General features: G+C 33.6%; 1 protein-coding gene across 1 annotated transcript in view; it reads left to right on the plus strand.

Annotated features, from left to right (window-relative positions):
* The window catches only part of Atm (ATM serine/threonine kinase), a 166,204-nt gene that overhangs the window by 131,168 nt on the left and 10,290 nt on the right, over window positions 1–24,746 (plus strand). The window contains exons 48-59 of the mRNA XM_026399043.2: window positions 687–800; window positions 1,203–1,420; window positions 2,062–2,269; window positions 3,103–3,216; window positions 3,513–3,671; window positions 4,045–4,183; window positions 4,282–4,364; window positions 5,460–5,600; window positions 6,506–6,622; window positions 19,576–19,725; window positions 21,722–21,887; window positions 24,096–24,182. Of these exons, the coding sequence (XP_026254828.2) occupies window positions 687–800; window positions 1,203–1,420; window positions 2,062–2,269; window positions 3,103–3,216; window positions 3,513–3,671; window positions 4,045–4,183; window positions 4,282–4,364; window positions 5,460–5,600; window positions 6,506–6,622; window positions 19,576–19,725; window positions 21,722–21,887; window positions 24,096–24,182 (1,696 nt within the window). The remainder of the gene's footprint in view (window positions 1–686; window positions 801–1,202; window positions 1,421–2,061; window positions 2,270–3,102; window positions 3,217–3,512; window positions 3,672–4,044; window positions 4,184–4,281; window positions 4,365–5,459; window positions 5,601–6,505; window positions 6,623–19,575; window positions 19,726–21,721; window positions 21,888–24,095; window positions 24,183–24,746) is intronic.

Genomic DNA, 24,746 nt, shown 5'->3' on the forward strand with positions numbered 1-24,746 from the left:
GCTTTGAAATTATCACATCTGATATTTTATTTAACATAACCTGTTGGTTATTGCAAACATGTTTTTACTAATTTTGTTCTATTTCCAGCATATGACGAACAAAGGGGGGTGCATTTATAGGAATCATTAATTTTTCAAAGATTTAACTTACCATTACCATGGTATTCCTCAGACCTGCTTAGTGATTCTCAGCCTACTGGACTTTTGGATGTTGGATGTTTGTGGGACATATCCTCCATTATTAGGGAATATATCATTATAACAAAGCATTGGATGTCAGTATGATGTATTAATTATTGCGTAACACTACAGGCCCTGAAGTAAAGGCTGTCTGTAGTTAGCTACTTTCTTTGTACCTCAGTTTCCTTACCTGTAAATTGGGGATAATAATAATATTCAGTTCATAGGATTCCTGTGAGGATTGAGTTAATATACATAAACTTGTTACAGATTGCCGGGCATATATAAGTACCCAATAAATTTTAGTTTCTTCAATGATAGTAATAATAACTTTAAAGTACAGATTGATTACTTTGTAAATTTACATACTTGGAATTATGAAAATAATTGTATGGTGAAAGCAGACAAGGAGAAATATTTTTAATGTGTTTTTTCTCCCTACATGGAGGACATTTTTATATACTTATGATAATGAATTACATTTTACTATTTATTTTCTTTCACAGAATGATCCCAACCTAAAACTTATATACACAGAATGTCTGAGGGTTTGTGGCAACTGGTTGGCAGAAACTTGCCTAGAAAATCCTGCAGTCATCATGCAGACCTACTTAGAAAAGGTAAGCTTTTGGAGCAACTCTTTAAGACTGTTGTTGATCATGAATACATTTGATCTTTTATCAAGAACAATTGTCTTTCAAAAGCAAAAGAATGGATTTTAAGTATTACATGAAAAACATGATGTGATTATCTTTAAATTTTAAAGAGCTTTTTGTTTTTGCACAATTCTTTACAAATTCAGTTGTTGTAGTTATTTCTACACTATCAGAAGTTGTTCTGAAAATCAAGAAAATACATTATTAATTTAGCTAAATTAAATGTATTCAATATTATATATTTACATATATATGTATATATACATAAAAATTATGTATTTAATGTGGGATTACCTTGATCTGAGTGATTATTTAAATGCTTATAGTATTTGTAAATATGTTTAAATGGATTGTATATTTTTGAAGGCAGTAGAAGTTGCTGGAAGTTATGATGGAGAAAGTAATGAAGAGCTCAGAAATGGAAAAATGAAGGCATTTCTCTCATTAGCACGATTCTCTGATACTCAATACCAAAGAATTGAAAACTACATGAAATCATCAGAATTTGAAAACAAGCAAGCTCTCTTGAAAAGGGCCAAAGAAGAAGTGGGCCTCTTAAGGGAACATAAAATTCAGACCAACAGGTAAATATGTGCCTACAAGTGATGATTTTGTGTTCACCAGCCGAGTAAACTGAACTTGTTTGTGTAAAAAAAAATTTGAATTTTTTTTTTTTTTTTTTTTTGAGAACTAAAGTTTAGTTTGCTTACTTATAGACTATCATGGCCCTACAGTGGTTAATCACAAATTAGTATGCAGTACACTGTTACATATTCTTTTATTAAGACTTTCTATCTTAGTTCTAAGGTTCTTGTAGAACATATAAATGTTAACTTTTGGATTTTTTTTGTTATAGTTGGAAAAAGAGATTTGTGTTGAAATTTAAAAACTTACCTGTTTTAATGTAATTAAATATCTTTATTTAAACCTGCCTTGAGTCTGTGTATTTTAGTATAAATAGAGGATCAAGCTAACTAAATAGCTTGAGTCCACTTTTTCCTTGGTTGCCTAGAAAGCTTATGAATTGTACCATTATGACAGAAGTAATTTTTTCCCTTTATCTTTAGAAATATGCTTTTTCTCCTGGAATTAATATCTATTTATCTATCTATCTATATATATATATATATATATATAGAGAGAGAGAGAGAGAGAGATATCACATATATTTTTTTTTTAGTTCTGTGAAATTTTATGGCTTTGTGTTTTACTTTAATTGTCCAAGATACACAGTAAAGGTTCAGAGAGAGCTGGAGCTGGATGAATGTGCGCTCCGTGCATTGAAAGAGGATCGTAAACGCTTCTTATGTAAAGCAGTTGAAAATTACATCAACTGTTTATTAAGTGGAGAAGAACATGATATGTGGGTATTCCGACTTTGTTCACTTTGGCTTGAAAATTCTGGAGTTTCTGAAGTCAATGGCATGATGAAGGTAAATCTTGTTCAATTCAACATTCAGGCTTGTGTTTTAAAAGGTACTTGATAAATTCCAAGTAATACAGGATTGTATGGAAGTCAGAGAATTTGTGTCAGTGTTTTCCCACATCTATAGTTACCATAGGAGAATACCTAAAATGGAGAACTAGATTGGGGAATTTGGAAAGCAGTTAAGAAATTATATGATCACAAGTAGATTTTAATTTTATCTTTGGGGGATTATTTTCAAAAATGAATTACTTTTCCAATTGGAAAAACAATATTTTTAAAGAAAACAACAAGAAATCGTACTTGTTTAGTTTTTATTTAAAAACCTCATATTTTAGTGATGATACCTAATATTAAAGATATGATGCCAAAATGTGTATGTTTGTTAACTTGAAGGTTAATAGTAAAAATGATTCTCCTAGACAAAAAAATGATAAGACTTATAATAGATTCAACTAGTCTCTGCTGTAGTGCACACTAAATTCTGTTACTTTTGGTATATAGAGAAAAATAATTATTCTGTTTATTGCATTCCAGTTTCTCAGGAGTCAAGATCACAATAGTGCTCAGATCCACATTATCCTCCTCAGAGTCACTGGAATGTAAACAGTGCCAACACTCCTTTTCTGAGTACAATTTAACGTAGGACCAAATGTTTTTACTTATGAATTATTTATATCCATTAGAAAGACTTGCAGAAAGCATAAGTGACAAAGAAGAAAATGTAGTTAGCAATGTTTTATTAACAATCATTAGGTCATTCTAGTAGAAGAACTTTATTTTAGAATAATTTCTTTGCTTAGATATGAGAATATTTGAAATTTCTTCCTTAATTTGTAGAGAGATGGAATGAAGATTTCATCATATAAATTTTTGCCTCTTATGTACCAATTGGCTGCTAGAATGGGGACCAAAATGATGGGAGGCCTAGGATTTCATGAAGTCCTCAATAATGTAAGTAGACCTGAACATCAAAACACAATAATTGCTTTCTTGTATATTACTATATACTATGTAAAGTGTATATTACTATTCCTCTCTAGGAAATGAAAATACAAATTTTAGTATTTTACAGAGGCTGTTATTCAGTCTCTCTCTTCATGTACCTCTCTGGTGCTTTCACACTCAGACATCCATCCATTGCCATGTATACACAGTAACATGCCTTTTGATAGTTTAAAAAAAAAAAGTGGACTTCCTGCTTTTTTTTTTAATTTGTGCAAAACTAATAGTTCTTAATTTTCTGACAGCTCATCTCTAGGATTTCAATGGATCACCCCCATCATACTTTGTTTATTATATTGGCCTTAGCAAATGCAAACAAAGATGAATTTTTGACCAAACCAGAGACAACAAGAAGGAGTCGAGTAACTAAAAATGCACCTAAACAAAGCTCTCAGCTTGATGAGGTATTTCATTTGTAATATTCATTTTTTCCCAGATTATTTCTTTCCTAAGTGTTGGGGATTTTAAGAACTCATGTTGTTGATAGTATTTGGTTTTTAAATCTTTGGTTATTATGATAGAATTAGTTCAGAATTTCTGAATATTTTTCAAAGTATAGATGGCAGTTTTTTTTCTTCACAGCAGTGAAAAATAGGTTTTTGAAAGTTACCAAATATTAACACTTGAGATAATAATACTTTCCTTGTATTTCATTCATATGGTGACTGTTTTGTCTGTCTCTGATGACTTAGTTTTTCCATAATCAAGATAATCAAGATCTGTGCATAAATTTTGTTTTTCTCATTGTTTTTTTAATTCACTGTTCTTCGTTAATAGGATCGAACAGAGGCTGCAAACAAAATAATATGTACTATCAGAAGTAAGAGACCTCAGATGATCAGGAATATTGAGGCACTTTGTGATGCTTATATTATATTAGCAAACTTAGATGCCACTCAGTGGAAAACTCAGAGAAGTATGTTTGAAAGAATTAGTGTTGCTGCTCCTGTTTGACCTACACTGTTGTTCCTCAGTTTGCAGTTGTCACTAAAATCTCTTTATTTTTAAATACAGAAGGCATCAATATTCCAGCAGACCAACCAATTACCAAACTTAAGAATTTAGAAGATGTTATTGTTCCTACTATGGAAATTAAGGTAATTTACCATTAATTCTTGATTTTTTAAATTAAGCTACTTTATTAGTTTGAACCTAATTAAAATAATATTTTTGTATCTTCAAAAGTGGTTATATATTGAAAATTTTGTGGTTCACCCTAGAGATTGCATTGGATTGCATTTAGATTCCCTTTGCTGAAGTCTTAAAATAAACAACGGCTTCTACTTCCTTTTCCTTTTCCTTCTGTTTTACACCTTTTGCCTTCTATTTTACACCTTTTGCCTTCTGTTTTACATCTTTTGAAGGTCTGTAGCTGCTATCTTCACTGGCCAGAAGGACAATTTTCATGTGCTTAAACCAAGACTAATTTTTTACTTAGAAAGAAAATTCCCCATTGTTTTTCTTTTAATTTTTTTTTAAAAAGATTTGGTATTTGATGGACTTTATCAGCTGTGATTAAGTATTGCAATATGTATTAAACTATGTGATCATGATACATCTAGGTATGTCATAATTATCTTTTTTTGCTAGACGCACCATGTTGACAGGGATATGTGTAATAATAAAGGTTACAGTTTAGAAAATGATCATGTTTAGTACATTGTAAATCTCTCCATTGAATTTGCACTTCAGTGCTTAGTACAGATTATCACTAAATTTGAACTATAGCTACATCATGTGGATTAACTGATATCTTTCCAGCTATATCATCTAAGTTAGTTAGCTGAATATATCCTGAAAAATACCAGATTTAATCACTGTCATCAAGAAAAATCCTTGCCACCCTTTTCAAAATGTACATGTTGTAAGGAATTTTGTTATTTCTTAGATGACTTAACATATGTACATAACAACACTTGGGTTCTGATTTTTCAGCAACTCTTTTCTAACTTGATGTGCCTTAGTTTTATTAAAAGTATTTAGGAAAATAAATTTAATGTTATATATAATTTTTTAAAACTTTCCAATGTAATATGTTCTTTCATTAAACAGAAAGTAAAGTTATAGTTCTCAACCAACAGCACAGTGTCACTCGTTCCTTTTTAATCTTAAAATTACCATTTATAATTTATTTATGTTTAAATGCAAATAATGTATCTGACTTGTTTTCATAATTTTATACTTTTCATTAGGTGGATCCCACTGGAGAATATGGAAATCTAGTGACTGTTCAGTCATTTAAAACAGAATTTCGTTTAGCAGGAGGTTTAAATTTACCAAAAATAATAGATTGTGTAGGCTCTGATGGCAAGGAAAGGAGACAGCTTGTCAAGGTAAGAGTTCCCTTTGGATTGTAACCTTTAGAGTATTAATGACATCAACATTTAAAAAAAAAAAAACAAAAAACCTCATTGGTATCATTTCTGCTTTATTTTTTGAATATATTTTTTAATTGTAGTTGGACACAAAACTTTTATTTATTTATTTTTATGTGGTGCCAAGGATCAAACCCAGGGCCTCACCCATGCAAGGCAAGTGCTGTACTGCTGAGCCACAACCCCACCCTTTTCTGCTTTATGTTAAATATTTATTTTGAATAATTACAAGTGAGAAAAACTTGTGAAATAAAAATGCACTATTTTTTAGAACCACAATGTGCTTTCTATTTTTTAAGTCTCTGAAAGACTATCATTATTACACAGTTGATTCAAGTAAAAGACTATACTTGTTAACATGCACAGACACAATGAGGTGAACAATTAACTTGTTTGTTGTGAAAAAATCTTTTGGTAGTTGTGGCTTATTTCCATGATTAGGACAAGTTAAAGACCTTTGCCTCAGTATACTGGGCTTGGCACTGTGCCCGATGCAGTTGCACCAGAAAGGTACAACAGTATTCCTCCTTTTGTGTTTACTCAGGGGTTCTTTGGTCCCTGCTGGAGAACAGTGAAGAGATAAGTACTCCTCCACTTAGGTATTTTGCAGTGTGCCCACAGGTGGGGAAATTCAGTTAGTTTGATTACAAAATAAATTAGGGGAAACTTCTTTTTCTTATCAGTCTGCTTCCTCAGTGTTAGCTTATTCTAAATGAAAGATTTACGGTAGGTCTTAATTATTTAAGAGAGTGCTGGTGATCAGATTGACTTTTGAGTATATTTTTGTATCCTCAGATGACTTTTGTGTAGGTTTTGTAATAAAATGCACTGTGCTTATTTATTTATGTTTGATTATTCTGAAGGGCCGTGATGACCTGAGACAAGATGCTGTCATGCAGCAGGTTTTCCAGATGTGTAATACATTACTGCAGAGAAACACTGAAACTAGGAAGAGGAAATTGACTATCTGTACATATAAGGTAACTAGTTGGTATTCTGTTGCTTCACCAAGAAAATATGATTTTCTTTGGACAAAGAATCAGCAGATGTTTCTTTTTGTTGTGGTTTTTTTAATTTAAATAATTATTTATATATGACATTGGAATGCATTATAATTCTTATTACACATATAGAGCACAGTTTTTCATGTCTCTGGTTGTATACAAAGTATATTCACACCAATTCATGTCTTCATACATGTACTTTAGATAATAATGTCCATCACATTCCACCATTATGTCTAACGCCATGCCCTCTCCTTTCTCCTCCCACCCCTCTGCCCTATCTAGAGTTCATCTATTCCTCTCATGATGCAGGGTCTCTGGTTTTATTCCCTACTATAAATCACCCTCCGTACATCAGAGAAAACATTGGGCATTTTGTTTTTTGGGATTGACTAACTTCATGTCTTCATCTTCTCTAACTCCATCCATTTACCTGCAAATGCCATGATTTTATTATCTTTTATTGCTGAGTAATATTCCATTGTGTATATATACCACGTTTTTAATCCATTCATCTGTTGAAGGGCATCTATGTTGGTTCCACAGTTTAGCTATTATGAATCGTGCTGTTATAAATATTGATATGGCTGTGTCTCTGTAGTATGCTGTTTTAAAGTCATTTGGGTATAGACTGAGGAGAGGGACAGCTGGGTCAAATGGTGGTTCCATTCCCAATTTTCCAAGAAATCTCCATACTGCTTTTCATATTGGCTGCACCAATTTGCAGTCTCCTACCAGCAATATATGAATGTACCTTTTTCCCCACATCCTTGCCAACACTTATTGTTGTTTATATTCTTAATAGCTGCCATTCTGACTGGAGATGAAATCTTAGAGTAGTTTCAATTTGCATTTCTCTAATTGCTAGCAATGAAGAATATTTTTTATATATTTGTTGATTGATTGTATATCATATTCTGAGAAGTATCTCTTTAGGTCCTTGGCCCATTTATTGATTGGTTTATTTGGGTTTTTTTGGTGTTTAACTTTTTGAGTTCTTTATATAGCCCAGAGATTAGGGCTCTGTCTGATGTATGAGGGATAAAGATTTGCTCCCAAGATGTATTCATCTCACAGATTGTTTCTTTTGCTGAGAAGATATGTTTTAGTTTGATTCCATCCCATTTATTGATCCTTGATTTTAATTCTTACACCACAGGAGTCTTATTAAGGAAGTTGGGGCCTAATCCCACATGATGGAGATTAGGGCCTAGTTTTCTTCTATTAGATGTAAGGTCTCTGGTTTTATTCCTAAGTCCTTGATCGATTTTGAGCTGAGCCTTGTGCATGGTGAGAGATAGTGGTTTAATTTCATTTTGCTGCATGTGGATTTCCAGTTTTCCCAGCTAGATCTGTTGTAATTTTATACATTTGGTGTCCTGTAAGCCTCTGGTATTTGATTTTTCAATTCATTCTGCATGTTTGGAAATTTTTCTGATATTATTTCATTGAAGAGATTGTATATTCCTTTGCTTTGTTTCTCTGTGTGTTCATGTTATCCTATAATTATTGGAGGTTTTGTTTTTGGTTTCTTACAGTCTTCACTGTGTGGTCAACTTTATTTTCATGATTGTATGTTTTGTCTTCAATGTTTGAGGCTCTGTCTTCCAAGTGATCTAGTCTATTGGTGATGCTTTCTATTGAATTTTTATTTTGGTTTGTTGTTTTCTTCATTTCAAGAATTTCTGTTTGGTTTATTTTCAGAATCTCTCTTTCTTTCTTGCAGTAATCTTTTGCTACCTATATTTGCTCTCTTTGTTGGAGTGATCAGTTGTTGCCTGTATTTGCTCTCTTATCCCTTTGTTGAAGTAATCAATTGTCACCTGTATTTGCTCTCTTATGTCATTGTTTGATTTGAAGATCATTTTAATAATGTACATTCTGAACTCCTCCTCTTGACATTTCATCTACTGTGCTGGCAATGGATTCTATTATTGTAACATCTTAGTTTGTTTGGGGCACTTTCTTCCCTTGTCTTTTCATGCTTTCTCTGTGTCTTCCCCTATAGCTATGGGAATCCAAGGTATTATAGTTTCTATCCTATAATCTTGTGGTGTCCCAGCAGGTTTCTGGTGCCTTGCCTTTAAAAAGGAGATCGCTATTAATAGCACCCAATACAAACAATATACACCTTTAAACCAAATAGTTCCTGTTTAGACAATTACAGTTTTGTCACAATAAACAGAAATGATGTGTTCAGTTAATACCTGCACTATAAAGCAGGTTTGCAAAAGGGTCTAAAGTTTCTACTGGTAGACAAAGAGAGAACTATAGAACACTAAAGAGAGACATTTAAAAAGACCATAGAAGATGGAAAATCTCCGATGTCCTAGGATAGGAAGAGTTAATATAGTCAAAATGGCCATACTACCAAAAGTGTTATACAGATTTCATGCAATTCCAGTTAAAATCCCAACAAAATTCCTTATAGAAATAGAAAAGGCAATCATGAAATTCATTTGGAAAAAATAAAAGACTCAGAATAGCCAAAGCAATTAAATAACACATGGATAGCAGAAGATACCAGGGTGGAGATAAAAAAAAATTCTTAGAGAAGTACTTGAGCACACAAACTGCTCTGTAATGAAATCATTAAACTGGATGAAGCTAATTTCTGAGGTACTTTCTAACCTACCACCTAAGCCAGCAAGCAGAAGTCAATAAACTTTTATGGAGTTCTGTAACCAAGCCATTCCTAGGAGCTAAATTACCAAAGCCCATTATAAGGTGTGCTTGACCAGCAAAACCTGAACTGACATTTGCTGCACAAGAAAAATAAAGTTAGCAAATGGGCCCTTAAATTTTCTGCTAAATCCATAGGCTTATATGTCATCTGAGAAGAGCCATACTTATGTATGAATTGGAAAGAAAATTGTATCCTGCTTTGAACAATTAACACGAAGTCAAGCCATTCAAGCAAAGTTCAAAAAGCTAGCACTGTGAATGTTTAGAACTGTGCATAGTTTTGACAAGCTGTGGTGCACAGATACTTGAGTAGGCTGCTAGATTGACAGCACAGGGAGGGCAGATCTTTTATCTGTGCTTCAACAGTTGGTTCCCAGCATATGTTGTGGGCCTCACAGGCAATGTTACCAAAATATTTTTGAAGGAATGTCTTAGTGTTCATCAAAAAGGCACAGATGAAAAGGTGAGCTTTATGTCCTCAAATGCTTAGTTTCATTACCAGTTACCAATGAGTACTTCATTCTTAACCCTTTGATCTCTCTCTATTACATAGATCAAAAGGAGCAAAATGTGATGTAGGTTGCCTCTGCTCTTCACTGTCCTGCACCCTATTTTTCCTGTACTGAGAATCTGGTAATGATCTCTCAACCTCTGGCCCATTCATGAGTCTTGGTGTCCCTACATTCCATGGGTTTCCTTGAGTAAGGTCATAGCAGTCTGGTACTAAAAAAAAAAAAAAAAAAAAAAAAAAAAATTCTTAGAGGTAAATGAGAATTCCGATACAACATACCAAAAATCTTTGGGACACTATGAAGGCAATGCTAAGAGAAAAGTTCATTGCATTGAGCTCATTCATTAAAAGAAGGTAAAAGTTAACAAATAAATGACCTGACATTACATCTCAAAGACCTAGAAAAAGAACAAATCAACACCGAAAGTAGTAGAGGACAGGAAATAATTAAAATCAGAGCTGAGGGGCTGGGGCTGTGGCTCAGTGAAAGAGTGCTTGCCTGGCATGTGTGAGGCACTGCATTTGATCCTCAGAACCACATAAATATAAAATAAAAGTATTGTGCCCACCTACAACTAAAGAAATATATATGTAAAAATCGGAGCTGAAATCAATGAAATTGAAACAAAAGAAACAATTGAAAAAATTGACAAAAAGGTGGTTCTTTGAAAAAATAAATAAAATTGATAAACCCTTAGCCACCCTAATGAAAAGGAGAGCAAGAACTCAAATTACTAAAATTCGTGATTAAAAAGGAAATATCATGACAGATACCATTGAAATACAGAAGATAATTAGAAACTATTTTGAAAATTTATATTCCAATAAAATAGAAAATATTAAAGACAAATTTCTAGAGAAATATGATCTACCCAAACCAAATCAGGAGGACATAAACAATTTAAACAGATCCATTTCAAGCAGTGAAATAGAAAACTCCGTCAAAAGTCTGCCAACCAAGAAAAGCCCAAGACCAGACAGATTCTCAGCCAAGTTCTACAAGACCTTCAAAGAAGAATTAATACCAATACTCCTCAAATTATTCATGCAATAGAAAAGGAGGGAACCCTTCCAAACTCATTCTATGGAACTAGTATCACCCTGATGCCAAAACCAGACAAAGACAGATCAAGGAAAGAAAACGTCAGGCCAGTATTCCTAATGAACTGAGACATAAAAATTCTCAATGAAATTCTGGCAATTCGCACACAAAAACATATTAAAAAGATAGGATGAACCCCCTAGGGATGCAAAGTTGGTTCCATATACAAAATCAATGAAATGAATTCATCACATCAATAGACTTAAAAATCATACGATCATCTCAATAGATACCGAAAAGACATTTGATAAAATACATACCTTTTCATGTTCAGAACACTAGAAAAACTAGGGATAGTAGGAACATACCTCAACATTGTAAAAGCTACTAAGCTCAAGGCCAGCATTATTCTAAATGGAGAAAAATTGGAGGTATTCCTTCTAAGAACTCAAACAAGACAGGGATGCCCTCTTTCACAACTCCTATTTAATATAGTCCTTGAAACTCTAGTCAGAACAACTAGACAAAAGAAATTAAAGGGATACGGATGGGAAAAGAAGAACTCAAACTATCACTATTTGCTGATGACATAATTCTATGTTTAGAAGGTCCAAAAAATCTCCACCAGAAAACTTTGAGAATTAATAAATGAATTCAGCAAAGTAACAGGATATAAAATCAACACCCATAAATAAAATGCGTTTCTATACATCAGTGATGAACCCTCAGAGAAATTAGGAAAACTACTCCATTCACTATAGCCTCAAAGAAAATAAAATACCTGGGAATCAATCTAACCAAAGAGGTGAAAGACCTATAATGGAAACTAATAAATAGTATTTAATTGTTGAAAAAAGGTTTACATTTAGCCTTTCAATCCTGCCTGTGCCAATATTTTTCTGTTCTATATGATGTGTATTTCAAAGTATTCTTCTTAGCATTCTAAGAGAGAAGCCATAATGTCCTAAGGCATTCACTGTATGTAATGAATTAATGTCATTTCTCTTTAATTACAGTGATATAGCTCTGTATCTTGGCAGAATTGAGAAAATAGCCGTCAGCATTTTTTTGTGATATCACATGAAATACTGTGATGCTTAGTTGAGATAGGCTATTCTAGAGTTTTGTTTGGTTTTGGTTGGTTAGTTTGCTCTGGTTTGGTTTTACCAGAGAAAACACTGTTATTTGCCTTTTAACACCCCAACTATTTCTCCATCAACCAACATCCAGGTGAGACCCTGATTTCAAGTAGAAAAAAATATAACCTATTTCTTTAAAGATTAATCTTTTTTTAATGCTAGTTTTTTTGTGGGATTTGTTATTTATTCATACATGCACAAAATGTTACACAATAAAATTCGGCCCAAATAACTCCCAGGTATTTCCCTTCCCCTCGCCTTCTCCCTCCCCCTGGTTATGCTAGTTTTTAAAACATTTTCTTAATTCATTGTTTTTAATTACACATAACATTTAACAATAAAAAGTTGGTTCTTTGAAAAAATAAATAGCTACACTAACAGAAAACTCAAATTACTAAAATTTATGATGAAAAAGGAAATACCATGATGGACACTACTGAAATACAGAAGACAATTAGAAACTATTTTGAAAATTTATACTCCAATAAAATAGAAAATCTTAAAGACATCTACAGATTTCTAGATACATATGATCTACCCAAAGTGAATAGGGAGGACATACACAATTGAAATATATCAATTTCAAGCAATGAAATAGAAGATGCCATCCAAAGCCTATCAACCAGGAAAAGCTCAGGACTAGACAGATTCTCAGCCAAGTTCTACAAGACCTTTAAAGAAGAATTAATACCAATACTCCTCAAATTAGTCCATGAAGTAGAGAAGGAGGAAACCCTTCTAAACTTATTCTATGTGACTGGTATCATCCTGATGCCAAAACCAGACAAAGACACATCAAGGAAGGAAAACTTCACACCAATATTCCTAATGAACAGAAACACAAAAATTCTCAATAAAATTCTGACAAATTTCATACAAAAACATATTAAAAAGATAGTGCAGAATGATCAAGTGGGGTACATCCCAGGGATGCAAAGTTGGTTCAATATATAGAAATTAAACGTAATTCATCACATCAAAAGACTTAAAGACAAGAATCATACAATCATCTCAATAGATGCAGAAAAAGCATGTGACAAAATATAGCACATCTTCATGTTCAAAACACTAGAAAAACTAGGCATAGTAGGAACATACCTCACCATTATAAAAACTACTTATGCTAAGCCCAAGGCCAGCATTATTCTAAGTGGAGAAAAATTAAAAGCATTTCCAAAAACTGGAACAAGACAGTGATGTCCTCTTTCACCACTTCTATTTAACATAGTCCTTGAAACTCTAGCCATAGCAATCAGACAGATGAAAGAAACTGATATGAATAGGAAAAGAAGAATTCAAAAGTATCACTATTTGTGGATGATATGATTCTATATTTAGAATATCCAAAAAGTTCCACCAAAAAATTTCTAGAACTCATAAATGAATTCAGCAAAGTAGCAGGATATAAAATCAATTACCATAAATCAAATGTATTTCTATACATCAATGTTAAATCCACAGCAAGAGAAATTAGGAAAACTACTCATTCACAATAACCTCAAAATAAATAAATTAATTAAATACTTGGGAATCAATCTAACAAAAGAGGTAAAAGAGCTATGCAATGAAAACTTCAGAATACTATAGAAAGAAATTGAAGAAGTCTTTAGAAGATGGAAAGATCTCCTGTGCTCTTGGATAGGCAGAATTAATGTAGTCAAAATGGCCATACTACCAAAAGTGTTATACAGATTTAATCCAATTCCTATAGAAATCCCAATTACATTCTTCATAGAACTAGAAAAATCAATCATGAAGTTCCATTGTAAAAATAAGGGACCCAGAAAAGCCAAAGCAATCCTTTACAGAATAGTAAAGCAGGAGGTATCATAATACCAGACCTTGGTATTAGCTTGGTAATAGCTAAATTGTGGAACCAATGTAAATGCCCTTCAACAGATGAATGGATAAATAAAATGTGGTGTGTGTGTGTGTGTGTATGTGTATATATATATATACACATACACACAATGGAATACTACTCAGCCTTAAAGAAGAATGAAATTATGGCATTTGCAGGTAAATGGATGGAGCTGGAGAATATCATGCTATGTAAAATAAGTCAAAGGCTGAATGTTTTCTTTGATAAGCGGATACTGATCCATCATGGGGGGTGGGGATGAAAGAACTTTGGATTATGCAGAGGGGAGGAGAGAGAAGGGGAAGAGGTGGGGGTGTGGGAAGGATTGTGGAATGAGAGGAACATTATTACCCTATATACATGTATGATTACACTATCCATGTGACTCTACACCATCTACAGCCGGAGTAAGAAGTTGTGCTCCATTTGTATAAAATGTGTCTAAATGTATTCTACTGTCATGTATAACTGATTAGAACAAATTTAAAAATAAAAAGGAAGAAAAAAAGTCATGAAATATAATTTGCTCTAATTTACTCCAAAGTACTTCTCCTCTCCCTCCCCTTCTCCCTTCTCCTTTCCTTCCCCTTCTCTCTCCTCCTGTTCCCTTCCTTCTACTCTACTGATCTTTCTGCCATTATAGTTTTTTTTTTAAATTAGTGCCTTGTGTATATGCATAATGGTGAGATTCACTGTGTTGTTATGTACATAGGTCGGATTCACACCACTGTTGTTCCCTTTTCCCATCCCTACTCATTCCTCCCAGTCTCCTCATCTACTCCACTGATTGTTTATTTTGATGGAATCTCTCCTTTTCTTTTTCCCCATTTTGGACTAGCTTTCACATATCTGAGAAAACACTTGACCTTTGACTTCCTAGGACTCTCTTACTTAGTATCATTGTCTCCAGTTCCATCCATTTACCAGGATATGCCATAATTCTATTCGTTATGGCTAAGTAATACTCCATTATGTATATATACCACATTATCTTTATCTATTCATCTATTGAAAGACACCTAAATTGGTTCCATAGCTTAACTATCGTGAATTGTCTGTTATAAATATTGATGTGGCTGCATCCTTACATTATGCAATAGTGGAATAGCTGGGACATATGGTGGTTCCATTCCTAATTTTTTTGAGAAATTTCCATACTGCATTCCAGAGTTGTTGAACTAATTTGCAGTCCCACCAATAAGGTATGACTATATCTTTTTCCATACATCAGTGCCAACACTTATTATTATTTATATTCTTGATAATTGCCATTCTGATTGAAATGAGATGAAATCTCCATGTAGTTTTGATTTGCATTTCCTTAATCACTAGAGATATTGAACATTTTTTCATGTATTTCTTGGCCATTTGTGTTTGTTTTCAGAAGTATCTGTTCTTTAACCCATTTATTATTTGGGGTTATTTTGGTGGTTTTTTTTAGTTTTTATATATTCTGGATATTAATGATCTGAGGTACAGGTGGCAAAGATTTTTCTCCTGTTCTGTGGGCTCTCTTGTCATGTTCTTTATTGTTTCCTTTGCTCTACAGAGGCTTTTTAATTTGATGCCATCCACTTATTGATTACTGGTATTGTTTCTCAGAGAAAAATAAGGGCTTAATTTCCCCCCACCCCAGAACAAGGTACTGATAGGGAGCAGTCAGTGGAAAGGAAACCTTAGATGGCCTATACTATAATGCAAAAATATTAATGTGATCAAGCATTAAAAGTCATAGCTAGCTCAAACTCAAAGATAGGACAGGATTTCCTGGGAGGGGGACATTTAGAGGTAATTACATAGGAAGTGAAATTAGTTGGAAAGGCCATGAGATCATGCATTCATTTGTTCAATAAATGTTAGCTTAAATGCCTATTATTGTGTTACTTATTCTGCCTGGTATCAGGGATAGAAAAGTCATAAAAAAATAGCTCTAGGCCTTAAGGATTTCTTACTCTTGACAAGGAAAATAGATAAAAAATGCAAAGAACATCTTTAGGGGTGGTGTCTGTGGTGTTATTGAGCTTCACGGCAGCAGGCCTGGCCTTAAAGAGGTCATGCGAGTCCCTGGAAAAATCAGATTGAGGCTTGTAAATCAGTCTTCTGGTTCTTTTGCTCTTTGGACATCTAGCCTGCTTATGACACCCTGTTTTTCCTTTACTCAGTAAATGAAGACTTTTCACCTCATATATAGCCTTTTGTAGGGGCTGCTTCCTCATAAGGTGTGTTATATAGAATGCTAAGAAATATCTCAAACTCAATAATGTAAAGTAGAACTCTTGATTAATCACTTAATTCTCAGAATACCCTAAACTGAAAGTAATCAGCTGAGGGGAATAGCACCACCTTTACTCAGTTGGTTAGACAAAAGCCTAGGAGCCTTATTTTCTTTTCACTTTTATTATGGAAAATTTCAAAAATATACAAAAGGAGACCATACTGTATATATAATGTATACATATAATAAAAAGTGTATATATGTAACAGAAAATGTATATATATAATAATAAATGTATATATAAAATGTTTATATATAATGTATATAGAAACCTTCTTGTCCCAATCACCTACTTTATTATTATTTTTTTTTTATTTATTGAGAGAGAGAGAATTTTATTTATTTTTTAGTTCTCGGCAGACACAACATCTTTGTTGGTGTGTGGTGCTGAGGATCGAACCCGGGTCGCACGCATGCCAGGCGAGCGCGCTACCGCTTGAGCCACATCCCCAGCCCCCAATCACCTACTTTAATAATTATTCATGGACAGTTTTGTTTCATTTCTACTTCTACCCACTTCTTCCCCCTAGCAATATTATTTTGAAACAATATATCATATCATTTATAAAGATTTCGGTGTATAGATCTGTAAGATAATGTGTCTTTTAAAAAACATAATTGTAATGTTGTCATAACTTCTAAAATACTTAGCAAAAATATCATCAAATATCAGGGATCATTTAACACTCCTCTCTCTTTCTCAAATCTTATGTCTGTTTCATCTGCAAGTCCTGTTGATTTACCTTCAGTAGAGTCACTTTTCACCATCTCTGCCACTGCCTCCCTCCTCCTACAGTCACTGCTATCTGTATACTAGAACATCAAATTAAACACTTACTTCTGTTGGCCCCCAAAACCTATTTCTAATTTGCACCAGTTAGAGTAATTCTTTTTAGAATGTCTAAGACAGAATTTGTCACTTATTTGTTCAAAACTCCTGATGAGTTCACATTATCCCTAAATGAAAGTGATTGTTTTCTTTCTCCAGCCTTATCCACCTCACTGTCCATCTTATCTCTCAGTCTCTGCTTGTGATAGAGGAATTGTGTATACTGACGATCTTTTTTTCGGTATCACAGATACACTTTTTTTTTTTTAAACCTTAGTGCTTTTGTACTTCATCTGCTTGGAATGTTCTTCCCCCAGATCTTGGCACTGGGTACCCCTCCTTTCATAATGTTCTCTGCTCCAGCGTTGCCTCCTCAGAGACCCCTTCTCAGACCATGTTGCTACTACTCATTTTTCTCTTTTTTAAAAATTTATGTTTTTTTCTTTTTTAAAACATTTTTTAGTTGTTGATGTACCTTTATTTTTTATTACTTTATTTATTTCTGGTGCTGAGGATTGAACTCAGTGCCTCACACATGCCAAGCAAGGGCTCTGCCACTGACCCACAACCCCACAGTCCCTGTTTTTTTCTATTATATATATTATCTGGCACCATGAAACATTTATAAGTGTATGTCCTCTCTCTTTTAGAGAGCATAGTCTTCCTCTGTCTTGTTTATCACTCAATACCTCAGCATTGTATGTAATAAATAGTATATTGAGTCTCAATGAATGTATATTATGAAAATAATAATTGTGTCCTTAGGACACAAAACATAAAATAGTTCAACATATTTCGGTACATTAAACTAAAAATGTATAGAATTAAGAATATAAAGATAAGGGATCAACTGAGAAAATGAATATAATAACAACAAAGGATTGTTGTAATGCAAGAGATTTATATGCAGAATGTATATATATATATATATATATATAAAATATATATATATATTATCACATGCTAGTAATAAAAAGATAATCCATTAGAAAAAAGAGAAAAATACAAAACTGCAATTCATAAGAAAACATTTGAGGGGCCAGTCAGCCTGTCAAATAATACTGTGCTAGTCATCTAGAAAATACAAATTAAAACCACAATGTGATAAAATTATATACTCTTTTTAAAAAAAAAATTTTGTAGTTGTAGATGAACAGAATGCTTTTGTTTTATTTTTGTATGATGCTAAGGATTGAAATCAGTGCCTCACATATGCTAGGGAAGTGCTCTGCCACGGAGCACCAGCCCCAACCCCAGCCCCCAAATTATATATTCTTAAATTGGCAAAATATGAAAACCTAATAAGAGTATTGGGAAGGTCAAGGAATAACTCATTTGGTAGGTGTGCATATTAGTCCAATTACTTTGGATAGTACCTGGCAATATCTAATGAATTTGAAAATGCATATACCCTATTCACAAAGCTATTCAGTTCCTAGAAAAACTGAAATATGGTCACCAAAAGACTGCCATTGCATCAGTATTTCAGGATAATCTGGAAACAATATAAATGTTAATGTGCAAACTGGGCAAATTGGACAATTGTATGTTTTTACAGTATCCAGTTGTGAAAATGATTAGCTTAGAGCTAAAGGTAGCAGTATTGAATAAAAAAAAGCAAACATATATACATACATATTGTAGAATGTATGTATATATGTAGATGTATGTACATACATCTTTCTTTAAAGTTTGCAATTAGGTATGGATAGTCTAAATGAAAAATATACCCCAAAAAAGAACTTTATAAACTAATTAACACTCATCTTGATGGTGGGGGGGCATGAGATTAGCAGAGTACAAAGGAAGCTTTATCTCCCAGGAAATTTGGGGAAAATCTTAGATTTGACATAGTCGTTTATGATGTAAAAGGATATTTGTTTATTTCACTTTTATACTTTATTATACCCTATAATTTTACAAAACAACTGTCTCAGTAAATTTTCTTATTTTATGTTTAGGAAGACATTTTCTTATGGTGAAGCTAATAAGATGTAAAGCAAGAAAATACATAGTTTCAGTAATTAAGGTATTTTAAAATTGAGACTACATTTATGGGTAAAATTTTTCTAGGTGAAATTCCTCAAGTTTGATAATAAAAGTATAAGGGAAGCAGATGGACATGGTGGCACACAGCTGTAATCCCAGCTACTTGAGAAGTTGTGAGGCAGGAGAATTGCAAATTTGTGACCAGCCTGGGCAACATAGTAAAATTCTGTCTCAATAAATAAATAAATAAATAAATGAAGTGTAAGGAAAGCAAACTTAATTCCTCTCCTGTGAAGGGTACACATTGGGTATCAATAGCAGATAATCATGACTATAATTAAGAGGAATGATCTCTCAGGAAATCATGAGGATTGAGAGATGGGTAGGTTCTTACAAGTATAAGCCAAAGTCTAGAAAATCATATTCTTGGAGGTTAAGTTCATTTCCTATTGTGTTCTTCCAAGGAACTTTGTCTCCTATGGACAGAGAACTATTAATCCAACTTGGAAAAAATACTTTGCACTGACTGTTAGTTGAATGATCATCAATTGCTCCTTAATGGCCATCCATAATCAAAAGACATTTAATTTAATTTTAGGTGGTTCCCCTCTCTCAGCGAAGTGGTGTTCTTGAGTGGTGCACAGGAACTGTCCCTATTGGTGAATTTCTTGTTAACAATGAAGATGGGGCTCACAAAAGATATAGGCCAAATGATTTCAGTGCTTTTCAATGCCAAAAGAAAATGATGGTGAGTAGCACTCAAAAGTTATTGAAAAATTATTCATAGCTAAAGATACTAAGTTTAAAAAAAAAGTAATAGCACTAGGATGAAAGTGTATGAGTAAAAACAGAAAATTTGGAACTATGTGAAGTGCTAGCCCTTGTCAGATGAGAAATGTAAACATTATTCAGTTAAGCTAATTCTTAACAAACAAAATGCCAATTAAAACAAAAAAAAGATTATGTAATAATTTTCTATGAAATTGATAGAGATATTTGCTATGTCAGTGGCCATCTTGTCTGATGTTTATTCACTGTATCAGCAACATTTATTGAATGCCTCCTATCTACTTAGGTACTATGCTGAGTCTTCACAAATATTTTTAACTAATCAACATTCTCGTCCCCTGTGTAAAATGAGAAATTCCAAAATTTACTTTTCTCAAGGTCAACAACCTAATAAGCAGTGTAACAAGGAATTGAATCTTGTCTGTCTAAACTTCAAAATCCATTTACTTTTCATTTTATTGTGCTTTCTATTACATGTTTTTAAAAATATGTTGTAAATGCTATAGGGCATTCATTATAATGAAAATCTGTGTGGAACAGACTGGGTAAAGTGTAGGCATGGAGGAAGAATATGGTTGGTTCTATATCAGGTTAGAAAACAAAGAGATTAGATCACGAAAGGCTTCACAGAGGAGAAGGTTGTAAGTAAGTGGGGTTTCCAGGCAGAAGAAGCATATAAGCAACAGGAAGGAGGCATGTAAGACAGCATAGGAGGAGGAAGAGATAGATGAGATTGAAGTAGTAGTTGGTCAAAAAATGGAGGGTTGCTTTATGAAATGCTGAGAAGTTTGCACTTCACCTTTGGGCAATATAAGACTCTTGAGAGGGTAGTAATGTTGGATTTGCATTTTAGAAAAATAACTAACAACTTTGTGGGTTGTGCTTTTGAAAAAGCAGATTGGAAGTCTGAGATGGAGTCTGAGCTAAGATTAAGAATGATAGGAATCAAGAATCATGGAGAGATACAAGAAAAATTAAGGAGACAGACCAGGTGCCGGAGGCAAGCCAGGCATGCCTGTAATCCCAGCAGCTTGGGAGTCTTGAGGCAGGAGGTTAGCAAGTTCAAAGCCAGCCTCAGCAAAATCTAGGTGCTAAGTAATTCAGTGAGACCCTATCTCTAAACAAAATACAAAATAGGGCTGGAATGCCGCTCAGGGGTCAAGTGCTCCTGAGTTCCATTCCCGGTACATCTCCTGCCCTCCACCAAAAATAATAATAAGGAAGAGGCAGAACTGATAAGATTTGATGGCCAATTAGAAGTGAGGCTGAAAAGCAGTGCCTCCCAGTTATCGTTGGGGTGACCAAGTGAATAGTGAGGCTGTTTGTCAAGATAAAAATAGAGAAGGTGGCTGAGGTTTTCCAAAGATGAAGAGGTCTTTTGTTTGGAATTGGAAGTGATCCAAGTGAAGAGAAGGGGGCAGTTGAAGTAGCACATCAAGCTGGAGTTTGTACCAAAGATGCAGATTTATTCAGTAGACACAGAAGAGAGTTGAGCCCATTGAAATAGATAAGCTTTGCTTCAGAAAAGTATTACATAGCAGGAAGATGTTGGAGGACAGAGACCTGAGACAACATGTCAACTGCTTTGCCATCCATCAATGATTCTTCCATCCTTTCATCCTTTTCTGTTTCTTGTCAGAACCGTAGTGCTGTGATGCCATCTGAAATTATCTGAGGCTACCTTTGGCATTTCTGTGTTTACTTCTATCTAGATTACAAGATCATTCAAATTAAACAACTGTCATTATTTATATGCTTCCTTCCTTTAAACCTAATATAAAAGTCCTGATTATTACTTGTAACTAATTTCTTCTCTGGCCATTGTTAGTGTCTTGTATCTTGCTCATATTTTTATTGCTTCATGCCTATTATATTTTTCATTTAGAAACATAGTGGACATCAGTTTACTTGAACACAGTATTAAGAAAATAATTTTACATGTGATCTATTTAAAGGAAGTACAAAGGAGGTCATTTGAAGAGAAATACGAGATCTTCATGAATATTTGCCAAAATTTTCAACCAGTTTTTCGTTACTTCTGCATGGAAAAATTCTTGGACCCAGCTGTTTGGTTTGAGAAACGACTGGCTTATACACGCAGTGTGGCCACTTCTTCTATTGGTAACCTTCTTCTACATCTTGGTAGATTAGGACTCTTCTGTATTCTGAATTTCAAGGGGATGATGGTGGTGATGGTAGTTTTTAAACTAGACTATCTTCTTCATTAGGTTGTGTTCTTCCTGACTCTTGGTTTCTAACCATAACTTTTCATAGATTTTTTAGGACTGGTTTCTCTATTTTATCTTGAATATGGCTTATTTTCTCTACCCTCAATAAATTATTTTTGAGACTTTCTTTTGAAAATAAAACCTATGATAACTTTATTTGACTTACTTTCTTGAGTTATTATTCTTTTATGCATAATTTCTATGGTATCATGATACTGTCACCCAGTGATTGATTATATTTAATAGAATCCTTTTTGACAATAGAAATTGTGATATATATTTAAATATTTAATGTGTAACCTATATTTTGACTTTTTAATTTCTAAGAGATTGGAAAAACTAGGTAAGCAATTAAGACAATGTGAAGCTCTCATCTACACGGAGAATCATTCATCTCAATTAAGTGATTTAGACTGTAAATAAGAAAGTAGACCTGCTAAGGCCAGAGCAGACCAAGGGCCTAGGCATCCCAACTCCACATCCTGTATTTTATTTTATTTAATTTTTTTGTAATACTACATGATATCTGTTATTGGATTAAAAGCGTTTAAGGAGCTGGGATTGTGGCTCAGTAGTGTAGAGCACTTGCCTGGCACATGTGAGACGCTGGGTTTGATCCACATAATGTGGAGTTACATATGTATAACCATAAAAATGGGAAGGTATATTCTATACATGTAAAATACGCCAAAATACATTGTCATGTATAACTGAAAAGAATAAAAATTTCTTTAAAAATTAAGAGAGATGACAGCATGCCTTAAAAAGCTTTTTTTAAAAAAAAAAGTTTTTTTAGTTATAGATGGACACAATACCTTTATTTTTATATGGTACTGTGGATCAGTTGTATTTCTTCTGTGAAGTGCTTGTTCAGTTCCTTCAACCATTTATTGATTGGGTTATTTGTTTTTTGAGATCTTTATATATCCTGGAGATTAATGCTCTGTCTGAGGTACAGGTGGCAAAGAGAGAGTAGGCTCTCTCTTCATGTTCTTGACTGTTTCCTTTGTTGTGAAGAAGCTTTTTAGTTTTAATTCATCCCATTTATTGATTCTTTATTTTACTACTTGTGCTATAGGAGTCTTATTGAGGAATTAAGTTTCTAAGCCGACGTGATGAAGATTTGAGCCTACTTTTTCTTCTAGTTAGGTACAGGATCTCTGGTCTAATGCTTAGGTCCTTGATCCACTTTGAGTTGAATTTTGTGCAGGATAAAAGAGAGGGATTTAATTTCATTTTGCTACATATGAATTTCCAGTTTTCCCAGCACCGTTTGTTGAATAGGCTGTCTTTTCTCTAATGTATATTTTTGGCACCTTGGCACCTTTGTCTAGTATGAGATAATTGTATTTATGTGGGATGTCTCTGTGTCTTCTATTCTGTACCATTGGTCTGTTTTGGTGCCAGTATCATGCCATTTTTGTTACTGTAGCTCTATAGTATAATTTGCTTCCTGCTTCACTTTTCTCTCCAAGGATTGCTTTGGCTATTCTGGGGCTCTTATTTTTCCAAATGAATTTCATGACCGCTTTTTCTGTTTCTATGAAGAACATCATTGGAATTACATTAAATCTGTATAGCACTTTTGGTAGTATGGCCATTTTGAAAATATTAATTTTTAATATTAAAAACAGAAATGCAGTTTTTCCTGGATATATATCTGCTGAAATGAATTAATGATTAATAATTATTCATCCAGCAGAAGAAAGTTTCACTGAAAAATGAATTTACCCATAGACTTGTCAGTTTATAAGTAAATACACAATAGAAATTTGAGTGTATATAGTATGCATTACTTTGGCTCAGGTAAATAATGAATCTCTAACCATGTAAATTTTTAAAGCACTGATATTTCAAAACTTGTGTCTTTTGATAAAGAAAAAAATTTTGGCAGATTGTACAATGCAGTATACATTAAAGTAGCTGGCTATATTATACTTAAACTCAAAATGTCCAATTATGTACATAATATCCTTTTAAAGGCTAAAAAGTGTAAAGTAATTAAACATACAGAGCCAGTGGTATTAGTTGAAATTATAGCTAAATGCATGTTAGAAATAATGAAATCAGTGACTAGAGGTTTTGGTTTTTCCCCCCATAGTTGGTTACATCCTTGGACTTGGTGATAGACATGTACAGAATATCTTGATAAATGAGCAGTCAGCAGAACTTGTGCATATAGATTTAGGTAAGTAATAAAGTATACATATTTTTAATTAATAAATATTTAGTCATCAAGCAATGCTGTTTAGCTACCAGGGTACAAAAAATATGAAGGAGAAAGATACATAAATGTATCGTGTGTGTGTCTGTGTGTGTGTGTGTGTCTGTGTGTGTGTGTGTGTGTGTGTTTAAAGCATAAACACTGTGGTGCTGGAAGGAGTAGCTAACTTTACCTGGGATGAGTGAAACTTGGTAGAAGAGAAGACAGTTGAGTCAAATCTTTTTTTTTTTTTAACCTTTTATTTTTATTTATTTTTATGTGGTGCTGAGGATTGAACCCAGTGCCTTGCACATGCTAGGTGAGCACTCTACCACTGAGCCACAACCCCAGCCCGAGCCAAATCTTTTAAGAAAGGATGGGCTGGGAACCGTGGTGCATGCCTATGATCCCAGTGGCTCCAGAGGTGGAAGCAGGAGGATCTTTAGTTCAGAGCTAGCCTCAGCAATTTAACAAGGCATTAAACAACTCAGTGAGACTCTGTCTCTAATAAAATACAAAAATAGGGCTAGGGATGTGGTTTAGTTGTCC

The sequence above is a fragment of the Urocitellus parryii genome, chromosome 4, assembly GCF_045843805.1.
Source record: "Urocitellus parryii isolate mUroPar1 chromosome 4, mUroPar1.hap1, whole genome shotgun sequence".
NCBI classification, from domain to species: domain Eukaryota; kingdom Metazoa; phylum Chordata; class Mammalia; order Rodentia; family Sciuridae; genus Urocitellus; species Urocitellus parryii.